The sequence below is a fragment of the Pelodiscus sinensis genome, chromosome 1, assembly GCF_052426305.1.
Source record: "Pelodiscus sinensis isolate ZL-2025 chromosome 1, ASM5242630v1, whole genome shotgun sequence".
Classification (NCBI taxonomy): Eukaryota; Metazoa; Chordata; order Testudines; family Trionychidae; genus Pelodiscus; species Pelodiscus sinensis.
This window is the reverse complement of record NC_143052.1, coordinates 292,788,448-292,804,293: the sequence shown is the minus strand read 5'-3', so window position 1 is coordinate 292,804,293 and position 15,846 is coordinate 292,788,448. Positions and strand designations below refer to the sequence as shown.

Below are 15,846 nucleotides of genomic sequence, written 5' to 3'. Positions count from 1 at the left end.
AAATCCTTGGTGAACTTAAGCACAAAAAGGAAGCTTACAAAAAGTGGAAACTTGGACAAATGACCAGTGAGGGGTTTAAATGTATAGCTCGAGAATGCCGGGGGGTTATCAGGAAGGCGAAAGCGCAAATGGAATTGCGACTGGCTAAGGATGTGAAGGATAACAAGGAAGGTTTCTACAGGCATGTTAACAAGAAGAAGGTGATCAGAGAGGTTGTGCAGCCCCTAATGGATGAAGGAGGTAACTTAGTGACAGATTATGTGGGGAAAGCTGAAGTACTCAATGCTTTCTTTGCCTCTGTATTCACGGACAAGGTCGGCTCCTGGACTTCTGCGCTAAGTGACGCAAGATGGGATGAAGATGGACAGCCCGTGGTGGGCAAAGAACAGGTTAGGAACTCTTTAGAAAAGCTAAATGTACATAAATCCATGGGTCTGGACTTAGTGCACCCGAGGGTACTGAGGGAGTTGGCAAATGTCATTGAGGAGCCTTTGGCTATTATCTTTGAAAAGTTGTGGAGATCGGGAGAAATCCCGGATGATTGGAAAAAGGCAAATGTAGTGCCCATCTTCAAAAAAGGGAAGAAGGATGATCCAGGGAACTATAGGCCGGTCAGTCTTACCTCAGTTCCTGGAAAAATCATGGAAGGGATCCTTAAGGAATCCATTTTGAGGCACTTGGATGAGAGGAAAGTGATTAGGAATAGTCAGCATGGATTCACAAAGGGAAAGTCATGCCTGACCAATCTGATTAGCTTCTATGATGAGGTAACTGGCTCGGTGGACATGGGGAAGTCAGTGGATGTGATATACCTTGACTTTAGCAAGGCTTTTGATATGGTCTCCCACAATATTCTTGCCAGCAAGTTAAGGGAATGTGGATTGGATAAATGGACGGTAAGATGGATAGAAAAATGGCTAAAAGGCCGGGCCCAGCAGGTAGTGATCAATGGCTCGATGTCAGGATGGCAGTCGGTTTCTAGCAGAGAGCCCCAAGGTTCGGTTCTAGGACCAGTTTTGTTCAATATCTTTATTAATGATCTGGATGAGGGGATGGATTGCACCCTCAGCAAGTTTGCAGATGACACTAAGCTGGGGGGAGAGGTAGATACGCTTAAGGGCAGAGATAGGGTCCAGAGTGACTTAGACAAATTGGAGGATTGGGCCACAAGAAATCTGATGAGGTTCAACCAGGAGAAGTGTAGAGTCCTGCACTTGGGACGGAAGAATCCCAAGCATAGTTACAAGCTGGGGACCAACCAGCTAAGTAGTAGTACAGTGGATGAGAAGCTGGATATGAGTCAACAGTGTGCCCTTGTAGCCAAGAAGGCTAATGGCATATTAGGTTGCATTAAGAGGAGCATTGCTAGCAGATCCAGGGATGTCATTATTCCCCTTTATTCGGCATTGGTGAGGCCACATCTGGAGTATTGTGTCCAGTTCTGGGCCCCCCACTACAAAAAGGATGTGGATGCATTGGAGAGGGTTCAGCGGAGGCCAACCAAAATGATTAGGGGGCTGGAGCACATGACTTATGAGGAGAGGCTGACGGAGTTGGGTCTGTTTAGTCTGGAGAAGCGAAAAGTGAGGGGGGATTTGATAGCAGCCTTCAACTTCCTGAAGGGAGGTTCCAAAGAGGATGGAGAGAGGCTGTTCTCAGTAGTGACAGATGGCAGAACAAGGAACAATGGTCTCAAGTTATGGTGGGAGAGGTCCAGGTTGGATATTAGGAAAAACTATTTCACTAGGAGGGTGGTGAAGCACTGGAATGGGTTACTTAGGGAAGTAGTGGAGTCTCCATCCCTAGAGATGTTTAAATTCCGGCTTGACAAAGCCCTGGCCAGGTTGATTTAGATGGGACTGGTCCTGCCTGGAGCAGGGGGCTGGACTTGATGACCTTCTAGTGTCTCTTCCAGGTCTATGATAAGGGGATGGTTTGAGAACATGATCTTGGTAACTAATTGATCATTCATTATCAGTGTGAAATAGGTCAATGGAGTTACTATAGAGAACTTTCTGGGTGTTTGACTGGTGAGTCTTGCCCACATGCTCAGGGTTTAGCTGATCACCATATTTGGGGTCGGGAAGGAATTTTCCTCCAGGGTAGATTGACAGAGACCCTGGGTTTTTTTTGCCTTCCTCTGTAGCATGGGGCACAGATCACAGCTGGAGGATTCTCTGCATCTTGGGGTCTTCAAAGTATTTGAAGGCTTCAATATCTGAGACATAGGTGAGAGGATTATTCTAAGAGGGGTGGGTGAGATTCTGTGGCCTGCACTGTGCAGGGGGTCAGACTAGATGATCATAATGGTCCCTTCTGACCTTAAAGTCTATGAGTCTATGTAGAATGAGAAACTACTGGTTAATGCATCTATGGACCTTGTAGACAAGAAAGAATGTCATATACATCCTGTTTATGGGCCTTCCTGGGATGTGCAGGAAAGTGTCTGGTACATCTCCCAGGATTAACTACCTGAAATCAATGAGTTGCAAGAGCAATTTGGCTCAAGCTGTTGGGCAAAAATACAAGCAGACCACATTTCAGAATCAAGTGGCAATTCAAAGCATGATACTCCGCAAAACAACAAGGGCTCTATTCTACTGAAAAATTTAAAATACCAGTCGTCAATGATTTATAGTAATTTTTCTAGCTTTAGTGGTTCCCAAAATAATATAAACCACATTATTTAAATGATATATGAATATCTGCAATATCTTACATGAGGCAAACCCACAGCCAAATCAAAGCTACCAGGACTAACTCCTTCAAGAGAGACACGAGTCGTCATTCAGGCATATGGCAGCAACTCAGCTGCGCTGATGTATACCTCCAACAGAGACTACAGTCACTTACTTCTTGGGCATGTGGAAGCAGCCTATTCCTGAGCAGCACCTGGGTCAGCTAATCCCCAGGCTCCGGCATTTCACCAACCAAGAACTGCAAGTTAGCTATTGGAACCTTGTTCCTATTCTGACCTTGCTCTAGCACAGTTAATGAGCCGTTCCAGCCCTGCAACTGAAAATTGGACTCATTCCTAGCTGGCTTTGACCTATGGCCTAAATCTGGATTCTGGCTACAACAGTGGTTTGTCTTGCCCATGACCTTAGTCCTGTCTGAGCCACAGCCTGTTCCTGTACACCCATTTCAGCGCTTCTCTTGGCCCAGTCCCGACCCTATACCTAAATTCAACCTCTGCGCCAGCCACCAGGCCTCAACCTAGAACAAGCAGCTGATACCCTGTGTTTTTAGAATAGCACCCTGGTCTGTGATTGAGTCAGCTACTCCTGAATTTCCAACCTGAAAGATAACATTTTCAGGAGTATCTTCTAAATCCAGAATAAAAATATATATTTTACATCATTCCTTTTAAAGTTTCAATTCTGGGTTGCTTTCCCATGAAATCTGTGTAAGCCAGTACTGACAATTCTCATGATTGTTTTCCAAATGACAGAATTTCAGAGGAAGCTTGAGCTCTTCTTATGATAACATAAAACTCTCCAGATCCCTTGCAAAGTTCAGCTCTGAAGGAAGCAGAAGAGTCTCTCTCATCCACAGCTGAGGAGGGAGCAGAGTGCCCATTCACTTATCTTCCATTCAGAACAGAAACATCTCTTCACCCTTCTCCTCTTTTTCTCTGTCTGCAACACTAGAAAAGAGGAGGCCAGAGGCTCTACTACAGCACCCCTTGCCTGAAACAGGATTGAAGAACACCCTAAGATCTATGGCAGAGACCTACAGTAGCAGAAGTGGAGATAGGGGAGGGGGACAAAACTGACAGAACTGGTATGACAGGCAGAAGTGGAAACTGAGGAAACAGGATTGATTTGGACACTGAGAGGGGCAGAACAAATTGGTGGGCAACAGACCATTAAATGACAATCAAATGTAGCTTTTTTTCCCCTCTCTCCTACAGATTTTTACTGAGTCTATCCAAAGCGGAAATGGCTTCAAAAGTCAATTAAACAAGGGACAATTTTACATTGCCTAATAAGAACAATGACACATTTTATTATTGTTTATAGTATGTTATTCAGTGTTATTGTTATTAAATAACAATTCTAACACTATGGTTTGGTTCTGTAACTGCTATCCTGGGTTTATGGCAACACGTGCAAATCACACAAATTGCACTATCAATAGTATGTGAAGTCACCATAATTACCAGATTCAATTACAAGTTTATTATATATTGCTTGAAACTGCTACTTGTTAATCTAACCAATTCTATCTCACTGTTTCTGGTACTTCCCCCATCTGTCTACATCTTATACTTGTCCCTTGTCTTATACTTAAATGGTAGGCCATTGGAAGCAAGCATGGCCTTTTTGTTCTGTGTTTGTAATGCATACTGACTACCACAATGGGTAGTCCATGACTTGGGATTCCAGCTGCTATAGCAGTACAAATAAACAATTATAATAGTTTTGTATATATCCAATTGTAGCACCATTACAAACTACAAGTGACTGTTTCTATCAGGAACTAGAGTGATTAAAAACACTTTACTCGTGTTCTAGGTAACTGTCCAAACTCATAGCCCTGATCGCTTCTAAACTACCGCTCGGTAAGAATATGACCAGGATTTGAAAAGTGTCCTTAATACCTGCAAGCCCGAAGCCTAAAACTAACAACCTTGATGAAAAATGCTCACACACCACCAAACCTTGGAAGGCCTCACACACCTGCAAAGTCACACCTGGTTATACAGAGAAAGAGAGTGCTATATCTTCATCTCCTCAACAACAAATCTGCCTTCAACTTGTCTCCACATAAAGATAAATTATAACATACCCTCTACCCTCACTTTAATTAATACTTTTTCGCTGTGTGGGTCACTTTGTTTACTCTCACCTCCATAGGAAAAGGCAAAGTCTCCAACTTCTCTTCTGCCTCCAACCCCCCTCCACTTCCTTTACAGAAAAGAAGCAGAACCTGTGCCAATCTGTTTCACTGCTAACAGTCTACAAAAAGTAACTTCAAAACCCTCTATTTCTTTTCTCCAATACCCTGTTGCTCCTTTCTTTATACATGTCTTCTAGAAAAGGTCCCAATGACTTAACCAGGGCAAAATCTTTATTCCTACAGGACAAGAGGCTTTTCTCAAGCCTTGCAATAATCTTATCAAACAGTCTGATTAACTTTAAAACAATTATACTTACATGCTTTTCTGTAGTACCTTATTTGGCCTTGTTTTACCACTCAGGAGCATTATGAGGTTTTATATCTCTAACTCTTTCTGAATTCATATAGTGCTAAGTATTAATAATACAATATTTATTTAGCATTACCTCAGCATGCTTTTTATTTTTAATACTGGAGAATTAGAATAAATTTGGTATCCATTATTCTGATTAAGTTTTCTCAAAAGTTAAATATTTTGGTATATCCACAAAGCATTTGCATAAATGCAGGATAATTACACAAGTATTATAGATACTATTTCCAAAATGTAATACGTTTTAGACATGAACGCACTGAACTTTTCTGAAAAAGGTGAATAAATGTTTTCATACTATTTAATGTAGTTCTTTTCAGATGGAGACAGACATTTAATGTTAGCTTAAATTAAAAATAAAAGAATGCATATGCCACACGTATTTTTGTGAGGCCATGTAACGTTTATTACTGTCATAATAAAATTAATGCAAAGTTGGCAATGGATTGTGTTGCTTTAATTGGCTATCATGATTTGCACAGACAATACCAGGTAGGAAACAGGAGATTACTTACCTGTAACTGGAGGTTCTTTGAGATGCACAGTCCCTCTGTGTATTCCACACGTGTGCATTTGCACACCATGCACCTGAATCCCAAAGTATTTCTTAGCTGTGTCCATTGACCCACATGTGCATAGTGCTCACAGCTCAGGGTATAATAGTGTGGGTCGACAACTCTCCAGCTTCCCTCTTACTATTATGGAATCCAGTCCAAAGCAGATGGGCTGTAGAATACAGGTAAGGACTATACCTTTCAAAGAACCTCCAGTTACTGGTAAATCTCCTATTCTTCTCCAAGCAATTGTCCCCGGGTGTATTCCACATACTGGTGACTCACAAGAAGTAATCAGCATGGAGGTAGTTTCAAGGATGTCAGTGGAAGTGCAGTTTGCAGCACAGCTTTGTCTACAGCAGCATTTATAGCTGCACTTGCATGACGACACAGTGTGCCGTGAATGTGTGAAAAGAGTCTAGACTGTTATGACAGATTTTCCCGCAATCTTGTGTGAGTAAATCGGGGAGTATGAGAAGGTAGAAGGGTGTGCAGGTGGAGAGTGAGGTAGTCTGCAATCCAGAACTGATAGGGCCAGTGTGGGGCTATAAGTATGGCAATGGCTCTATCCCATCAAACCTTGTGTGGCACTTGCATAGGAAAAGGCATGGGGGAGGAAGGGAGTAGCGCCCTGAGAGCTGTCCCCTGTTGCTCCAGTGGAAGAATATCAGGACAGCTTTCAGTTCTCGTGAGTGGCAAAGAGATCCCATTGGGGAGTGCCCCACTTTACAATGAACAACTGGAGCATGGCATCATGTAAGCCTCCACTTGTGATTGAGATAGAGTGTCCTGTTGACCATATTGGCTAGGAAATTCTGGGTGCCCGGTGGATGCGTGGCTTGCAGCATCACATGGTTCTTGATGCACTAGTTCTAAAACAGGACCTATTCATGGCAGAGAGAAGGAGACCCCCCACTGCCAGTTTGTTGATGTATACCTCTGACACAATATTGCTGGAGAACATGTGGACATGGAGGAAATGAATGAGCGGGAGGAAGGCCTAGCATGCTAACTGGTCTGCCTACAATTCCAGCACATTTATGTACATACTGACTTCCTGCGGCAATCACATGCAAGAGGCTGTATAATTATGTAAGTGGACTCTGCACCTCAGAAGGGAGGCAGCCGTTTCATGCAATATGGGAGGGTTGAAGAATCGATGCTTCTTCATTTCTTCTGTAAGAGCTTATTTTAAAATATGATGTATTCACATACAAAATTAACAGAGGACAGAAAATTCTACTGGAAACTGGCTTCTGCCTTACACAAGTCAATAAAATGAGCAACATAGCCAGTGATGTTTCCAAAGGGATGCAAAATGTAGAGAGAAAAAGAGTCATCATAGCTGACAACATATAGAAAAAGTGGTAAAATTAACTTACCTCAAATTTAAATAAGTCAGCATCTGTAAATTAACTATGGCATCTGGAATAATTTTAATACAATTGTGGTACAGATTTAGCGTTTCCAGTGACACAAAATGGCACAGCTCCATAGGAACTTCAGTTAATCTATTCTTAGAAAGATCTGAGGATAGAAAAAGAAAAAGTATATTTTTGAACCATCAAATATATATACTTTAAACCAGTGTTTCTCAACCTTTTTTTCATAAAGTATTCCTTTAAAAAAAATTGTAAATATCCCCAGTATCTACGGTTTTCAGTCACAATTTTTTTTCTACCATTGCAACACATTTGTTTAAACAACTTAATTGTAGCTGGGCGATGAAATTTTTGGGGGTAAAAAGTACAAAAATAATAAAATGCTGTAAAACTTAAAACAAAAATTCAGTTTTCTCCAAATGTCAGTTGTGTTGATGTACCTCCTCAGACTTCTCGAGTAACCCTAAGGATTAGGGTTACCAGGTGGCTTAAAAAAATAATCAGACATTGATGTGTCCCTCATGTGGGGGGACACCAGCTGGGAGGGGAGCGGGGTGGCCAAGGAAAGCGGAGGGGGAAGGAAACCGGCTGGCGGGAAGCAGGGCTGGCGGGGGGGGGAGGAGGAGGGTCGGGGGCAGCAGGGCTGGCAAGGGGAGATTGGGGGGGGGGACCAGCCAGTGAGAAGCAGGGCTGGCTGGGAGGGGGTCAGGGGAGCAGAGCTGGCCAGGAGATTGGGAGGGGGGAGGAGGAAAGAAGCAGCCGGTGGGAAGCAGGGTTGGTTGGGGGAGCGGGGCTGGATGGGGAAAGCAGGGGGTCGGGGGCAGTGGGGCTGGCCGGGGGAGATTGGGAGGGAGTCAGGGGGAGTGGGACTGATCCAGGTGCATGGAAATCCCGGGGTGCTGCCCGTCCCGCATACGGTCCCGGCAAAGCACAAGCAAATCCGGCCCCAGGGATTCCCTCCCGCCCCCTCCTCATGTCGTTGCGTATTGCCTGGCTGATAGACACACTCATGCAGTGTGGGCGTGTCTGCCAGCCAGGCAGTTCGCAACTACGTACTGATACTCCGAATAATAAAATGTACCTAATTAGAAAATACCAAACATTTTATATGTCCGGTATTTTCTCAATTTGGTTTCCCGGACAGAACCCTCAAATACCAGACTATCCGGTTCAAAACTGGACACCTGGCAACCCTACTAAGGGCGCTCGTACCATTGGTTGAGAAACATTGCATTAAACAGCTATATTTCATTATTAAAATAAATATTGCCATCTTAGTCATAAAGACGGGACTATCACACTAGTTTCCATAATACTGAACAAACTTAGTAATGCCTAGAAGCCTGAAACCGAAGTCTCTTTCTTACTGAATGTAAAATATGAAATATTAAACTGCCTGTTATTCAATTTCATTAAAATAATTATTCACTGGACTCAAAATGCTAAGAAAAAATGCCATCCTATTAGGCTTAAAAGCATAACTCCTGAAATGTGCACTTCATTGCAACAGAATATATCAAAAGATTAACAAAACTTTGTAGATACTGATGCACAGCTCTTTTCAACCAGTCCACTTTCTAACAGTCACAGAAATGCATTCCTTGATAGCAACAATATGAATATTACTTAGGGCATAGTCAATGTTAGTTTAGCTGTTTGTTTTCTGGGATTAATTTATAACTTTTTCAAGAACAACAAATGAAGAGGAAATATAGTAAGACTACAGAAGGACTATCCGATCCATCAAACAAAAGTCCATATCTGACAGATTTACTTTAAACAATTTCACTTTAACCACATAGTTTTGTGAAGTAGTAAAATAGCTAAATGACAGACATACGGTGAAGGTACAGATCAAAGATTTACATTCCTTTTTCAATTTCTGGAATCCCAAGGTGTTCACTATCTTATACAGTCTCAAACATGTAAACACATGCCTAGGTCCTGTGAGCTGCTTCCTGGGTGCTGGTGCAAGCGCCATCAGGACCTGCACTCCCGACCCTCTCCAGCATTCTAACCACCTGAACTGGCTCAGAATCTCCTTCTGCTCTCAAACTCCCTCCCTCCTACCCCCCCTCACCTCCTGTCTGAGCCCTGAGTCCCTTCCTGCACCCCAAGCCCCTCATCCCCAGGCTCACCCCAGAGCCTGCACTCCCAGTTGGATCCCTCACTCCCTCCTACACCACAGCACCCACCTCAGCCTGGTGAAAGTAAGTGAGGGTGGGGGAGAGCAACCAATAGGGGAAGGGGGGAAGGAGTGAACAGGGGGGCAGGGCAGAGCAAGAGTGTTCAGTTTTGTGTGATTAGAAAGCTGGCAACCCTAATGTGAAGAACAAAATAATTTAGGTTAGTAGTTTGTTGTTTTGTTTTTTATTAAGAACACAAAAAGAACATATAGTGGGAAACAAGTGTAAGAACAAAGGTAACTTAATTCCTACCAAACCTGACACTCTTTTTAAATATACAAAACCATGTCAAAAGGTTGACATGTGGCCCAATTCATAAAATGTGCATGGGTGCGCGCAATGACATTAGTTAAACAAAATGGAGCTGCACTTCACAGGACATCCCTCTTCTCTGAACAGTGTGATAAAACTATCACCAATCTTCACCACCCTGACTAGAACAAATAGACTTGTCACACTACAGCTTGCTAGCCTCAAATTCCCCTACCTCACAGAAAATGAGAGCTACAAACATAACAGCAGCAAGACTGCAGCTGCTCATATTTCAGAGCATTCATGCTTCATTACTAACAGTATGACAAATACGCTCCCTCCTCCACAGCCGAATAATTACTATGCCTAGCTCCTCAAGAGAAGTCTCAGAGGGTAGCTGTGTTAGTCTATATCTGTAAAAACAAGTAGGAGTCCTGTGGTACCTTAAAGACTAACAGATTTATTTGAGCATAAGCTATCGTGGGTAAAAACCACTTTGTCAGATGCATGGTCAAGAAAAGTACTTTTTATTTATCAAGTGACTTGTCAAAAAGGTCTTCCAAGTATCAGATTTTACTTCTGACTTGGAGTTTATCCACACGTTTTTAGAGTACCTACTAATCATCTTTTTCGTAAAGCTATTTCTTCACAATTAAAGTAGAGGAAACCCTTTAGTCCAGTCTTCTGGTTCCTGAAATTTCAGTTCCTAGGTTTAATTTCAAAACACTTTATTTTCTATTTTTAATCCCTTCGCCCACCCCCACTTACAGGTCTAAGTGCTAAACAACTGAAAGAACAATATTGTCCAAGTGGCCCAGCACAAAATCTCCTTCCCTCCACATGCCAGGGATATTGGAGCTTGCATCCTGTATCAGTTGGTCCCCTCTTGCTCATTTTTCTCCCGACAGCCTACCTGCCTCCAGGTAGCCCACGTTTACTGCCTCCAATCTGGACTCTAGGTCTCACAGTCTGACCTTGTGGTCTCCAGTTCAGCGCACAGTGCAGAGAAAATGCATTGTAATCTAATTAACTCCTGAAAGAAAAGCTGGAGAGCTAGAGGCAGCTGAAAGTAAGTCCTAGCCAGATAGGAAGACACCAAGCAGAATGGTTGAAACCCAGTACTAACTCCATCTCCAAATAACAGAATTTGGATCTTCAAAACTAGTCAAGTCCAGAAGCCACAGAACTATGAAATCTTAAAGCCTCTGAGCAAGAGAAATGAAGCAGTTCTGCTTCTACACCCTCAGTTTATGCTGCCTCTTCATGTTCAAGGTTATCGCCACAATCATAAGGCCTAGAAATATTATTTTAATTAAAGCAAACATTTTAATAAACATTTCTGCGACAAGGAGTACATTTCAGGACTAATTATGGGCTGCAGAATTATGGAATGCAGGGAGACATAAAATAGAGATTATTAAGCATATCATGTATTAAAAGAGTTAGCTGACAAAACTCAACATCCATTCATAGTCAGCTTACGTACCTAGCTGGTACAGGACCTAAAACTCCTTTGAGAGAGGCTCTCACAATTTGCAGCATAACATGCCTCAAATTCAGGCCTTAAATCACTGATATGCATAACATTGTACTACAGTATTAACATTTTAATACATGGAATATATTAGCACAACAAGTGCCACTGAGGACATAATTTAGCCAGAAGAACCTCTCTTACTGATAAGGAAACAACCCAGTAAAGTATATTTAAAAAGGAAATTTCTTGCCACAATTTAGATACAGCAAATAAGGTATTGGTTAAAATAGATTTAGATTACCTACATTATGTAGTCATGGCAACCATTACATAACTTCTTTATTTCTGCAACCATGAAAATCAATGGGACTACTTGCATAATAAGCTAATCTTCAAATATCATGCAGAATCAGAGCACGTAACTCATGGTTACTAGACCAAACCAAATTTACAGCCTGGAGTGATAAAAAAGAACGAAGTATAAAATAATCTTTCTAAAGAAAATGCAAAAAAGTGAGAGATGCTGTGGTATAAAACTGCAACTTGTACTGGATTGGGATAGCCTGTTTAAGTCATTTGAGGTGTCTCACCATTCAGAAACGTTATTATCCATACCTTGTGCCAAGGAAAGAAAAAAAAATATGACTGGCAAGAAATACCATTTTTTTAATTTTAAAAAGACTTTTGTGCATTGTAAGATGACAACACACAACTACAAGACTGGCAAAGAACTACTGGAGAAGTATGAATAAAATTTCTCCCCTTTCACCCACTTCTATCACAGATTTTCAGTGTGAAGCAGTATGAACAAAACAGCCCTTTTTTACATGTTTCCTTATCTGTTTATCAGCATCTGATAACAGGTAGGAAAACCAAACAATTCAAATTTGGAGAAAAGTCCACAGAAAGTTATAACAACCTAAGGAGATCAAATTATTAGACTCAACCATTGTCTGCTTAATTATATGTTAAGTCTTAACAGTTAAAAATTCATTTAAATTTATACACAGTTTATATCAGTTAGCCATGCAAAATAACTGGATGCTTATAAGTTAACAAATTATTTGGGGCTATTTAATAATGTATGCTACTCAATTGTAACTAATTTAAAAAAACAGAACAGTCAATAATGAAAATTAGCCTAGATTTCACTAAGGTTATGATGAAACTAACTTGCTAGTATGTAGGGGGTAACTGTCTTCTTTTGATATTTTTTTCATTAGTCCATAAGCCAAACATTGCAACTCTAGCAATGGGCCACCCTGACAGTTAAGAAGTTTTTCCTAATGTCCAACCTAAACCTTCCTTACTGAAATGTACATGTACATGTAATTGTATATTTGAATAATTGTTAAGCTACATTTTTTGTTGTTGTTTACCTCAAACAAGCATACACTGACAGGAAAAAAGATGAAAATTTTACTGTCAGCACTCAGCTGACAGAACCCTTGACTTAGATAGAGCTCAGGTTTGGTTCAAGTCTCAAGACAAACAAGTAAAAGCCACTGTCACATGAAAATAGTTTAGCTGACTTACAGATGTGCACAAAGCAAGATGCCCTTTGGTTCATCAGCACAACTCCAGCCTACAAACTAGAAGTCCCCTTTAGCCCCAATTATGGTTAGATATAGGATGCAGAGATTCCTGTCATTAGATGAATGGGTCCAATAATTTATACCAGGATGTTGTGATGCCACATTGCAGTATTTAAGGAACATTGCTCTGGTATTTATTGCACCATTTTGATATTATATTAAACCAAGTCCTCCATTCCCTGTCCTAGGATATTTTCCATATGAAAATTTAAAAAATCCCATCTCTTGCAAACTGGTGGTGGGAAGAAGAGAGTAATATGGACAAGTTAAACACTCTACCTCAATAAATAAACAAACAGGTTTTAATATCTGCATCTGTGTAGAAACTCTTGCAAAGTACTTAATTTTATATTTAGTGGTACTATGCTATGAGTTTTTATTTTATTATTGTATCCTTTGGGTAATCTATAAATGTATATTCTATGATGATGTGGTCTGTTAATAGAGTTTTTCTTGGCCTGGAACAGAGGATTCTGGCTTAAATAGAGCATTCCAGTACCCATGAGTGGCTCAACCTCAAGTCAATTTGCATGGTACCTAAAATAAATGTCAATAAAAATGTTATTGCGCACTTAACTTTTTGTTCATGCCACAGTTGACACACTTTTCAGATTATTTTTGCAAAAAGAAATATTTTTTTAAAGAGGATTTAAAACATACACAGTAAATTTTTAAACACTCTAAGCATTTCCAAAAATAAATTTTCTGAATACAAAGTAAAATAAGGAACCCATTCACAAACTTTTTTTCTGTCTGAAACTCCCAAGCCCTACTTGCTTCCAAATATCTTTCAACACCTAAAACCACCCTCTCTCAGTGATCTGAAGACTTATTCTTCAGCTGGTGGAAGTCCAGAAAACAGTCTCCAGGTGGGTGGAAATATAAAAAGTTACTGGATCTAAGCTTTCAATAATGGGAGGGGGAATGAGAGGCAGCTGTGCGCAATCAACTGGAATATTACAAGGATTACAGGGCACAAGATGAATAATAAAATTGTTCCATGATTTGTGGATCATTCAATGGCTGTCGAAGTTAAGAAGTGTATTTAATAGTTACCAAGACCATACATGTCATTGGGGTTCCTGGAACAATTTTTGTAGTGGGGGTGCTCTGAGTCACTGAACGAAACTTTAAACTCTGTGTATAATGAAAACTATTTCAAGCCAGGGAGCATGGCATCACCTTCTTTCCTATGCATGTAGTCTTCACCTGAGCACTTCTATATGTGCATAAATATATAATCGTTTAAAACCAAAAAAAAAATCCTGAAGCAGCTTCCTAAGGTTTTTAATTGATGTACACAGAATTTTCAAATGGTTTGTCTTCAAAAAGTCTTTTGCCTACCGAAAAGACAGTTTTTGAAATCTCCAAAATAATGAAATGTAACACAAACAAGCAAGTCATGCTAGAAAAACACTAGGTGAAATCTTTATTGTTAAAAAGTCAGCATAATTTTGTTGCGATGATACTGTTTTTGTAGGAGAAATAGTATCATACTATTATGAAAACTGGACAAGCATCAAATATAGTATCTAAAACATACTTCCTTGGCTATATGTAACAATAAAAAGAAAATGGCTCATGTAGATTAGAAAATAAGGTAAATTCTATTCTTGGAGTCATTTTTGATATGTACTTGTATAGTGTATTTGTACAGTCTAATTCGTGAACCCTTGGAGATTCGCGAAATGTTATAGGGGGTTCTCAGAAAAAATTCCATAATGGTGAACAGTGGTATCCCTAGGAACCCTTGGCATGAGAGACAAGGGCAGAATTTCAGGAGGGTAGTGGGGGCAGCAGCCATGTACTCTGGGATGCGGCTTCCATTTCATCCCGTTCCCCAGAGTATCAGGGAGTGAGGGGAAAGTACTTGCATTCTGTGCATGCCTCATGCACCTGGCTTGTGAGCTCCTTTCAGTTGTCCAAAACTACAATGCATAGTTTGTGGTGGTGTTCTAGCAATCAGCAGCCTCAAAAATTCTCTACTTTGATGCAATTTAGAAACGAGGCATCCTGCACAATTCAACAAGCCTGCTGATTTTTTCACTGAAAATTAACCAAATGGAAAAGTGACATTACCAGTTTTGTATCTAAAGCTAATAGTGATAACTAAAATGCACTTGAAGCATCCTACCAAATGAGCTACTGAGTAGGAAAAGCATGATAAGTACATTCTACAGCAAAGAGCTTGATTGGTCAACATATAAAAGACTTAGTTCACTGCATGCTTGGAGAAAAGGCTGCAAATAGAATGACATAATACCTTTGTCCAATTATACATTGTCGTGAAGAATTAATGACACATCAAGTAATGTAGAGACCAAAGTTATACATAGACTGAAAAACAGTCCATTTTATGCAATATAGTTGGATGACTCAATTGATGTTTCTAATCTATTTTGCTAAAGTTTGTACATTACATGAATGAAGGTCTGGTTGAAGAACATTTGTCATTTCACTGACCATTGAAAGAACCTACAACTGGAGAAGATATCTTTAATCTGACTAATGTATTTTTTCAAGAAAAGGAAATAGATTGGTCATATTGACTAGGCATTTGTACTGATGGGGCCACATCAATTACCAGGAGGTATACTGGATTTGTAGTTAGTACAAAAAGATTACATCAAATGTTTTCGACACTCGGCAGTATCCATAGACAAGCCCTCACAGCAAGACACATGCCTGAGTGACTGAAGGAAGTGCTAGACAATGCAATGAAAATTGTGAATTGCATAAAATCACTGCCAATAAATTCCATATTTCATGTACTTTGTGAAGAAATGGGTAATGTACAGAATTGTCTATTGATCCACACTGAAGTTACATGGCTCTAAGACGACAAAATCCTTGTGCACTTGTTTTGAGCTTAGAACAGACAGTGTTTTTCAACAGCCACCCTTTCCACCTCACCACCTCGATGCAGTGGGGCTGACAGCTACAGCTGGCTCAGGGGCAAGACGGCTCCACACCCGTGAAGGGGTGGTGCCTCAGGCAAAAGGGCAGGGCAGAAGGCAGTAAGCCCTTAGCGCCATCCTATGATTATGAACTGAAAAGGAAATTCAGAAATCCATCACTGAACAACTTCTGGCTGATTTAAGAAATAAATACCCCCTTCTGGCAGAAAACTACTAGTTTTGTAACTGTTTTCAACAAAATACTTATGTGAGAAAGCATTTTCCTCA

At 40.6% G+C, this 15,846-nt stretch overlaps 1 protein-coding gene across 7 annotated transcripts in view; it reads right to left on the bottom strand.

Moving 5' to 3' along the window:
- The window catches only part of LRCH1 (leucine rich repeats and calponin homology domain containing 1), a 214,563-nt gene that overhangs the window by 111,542 nt on the left and 87,175 nt on the right, over positions 1–15,846 (bottom strand). For all 7 annotated transcript variants that reach the window (XM_075919027.2, XM_075919026.2, XM_075919025.2 and 4 more), the window contains one exon: positions 7,152–7,296. In XM_075919027.2, coding sequence (XP_075775142.2) covers positions 7,152–7,296 — 145 coding nt within the window. The remainder of the gene's footprint in view (positions 1–7,151; positions 7,297–15,846) is intronic.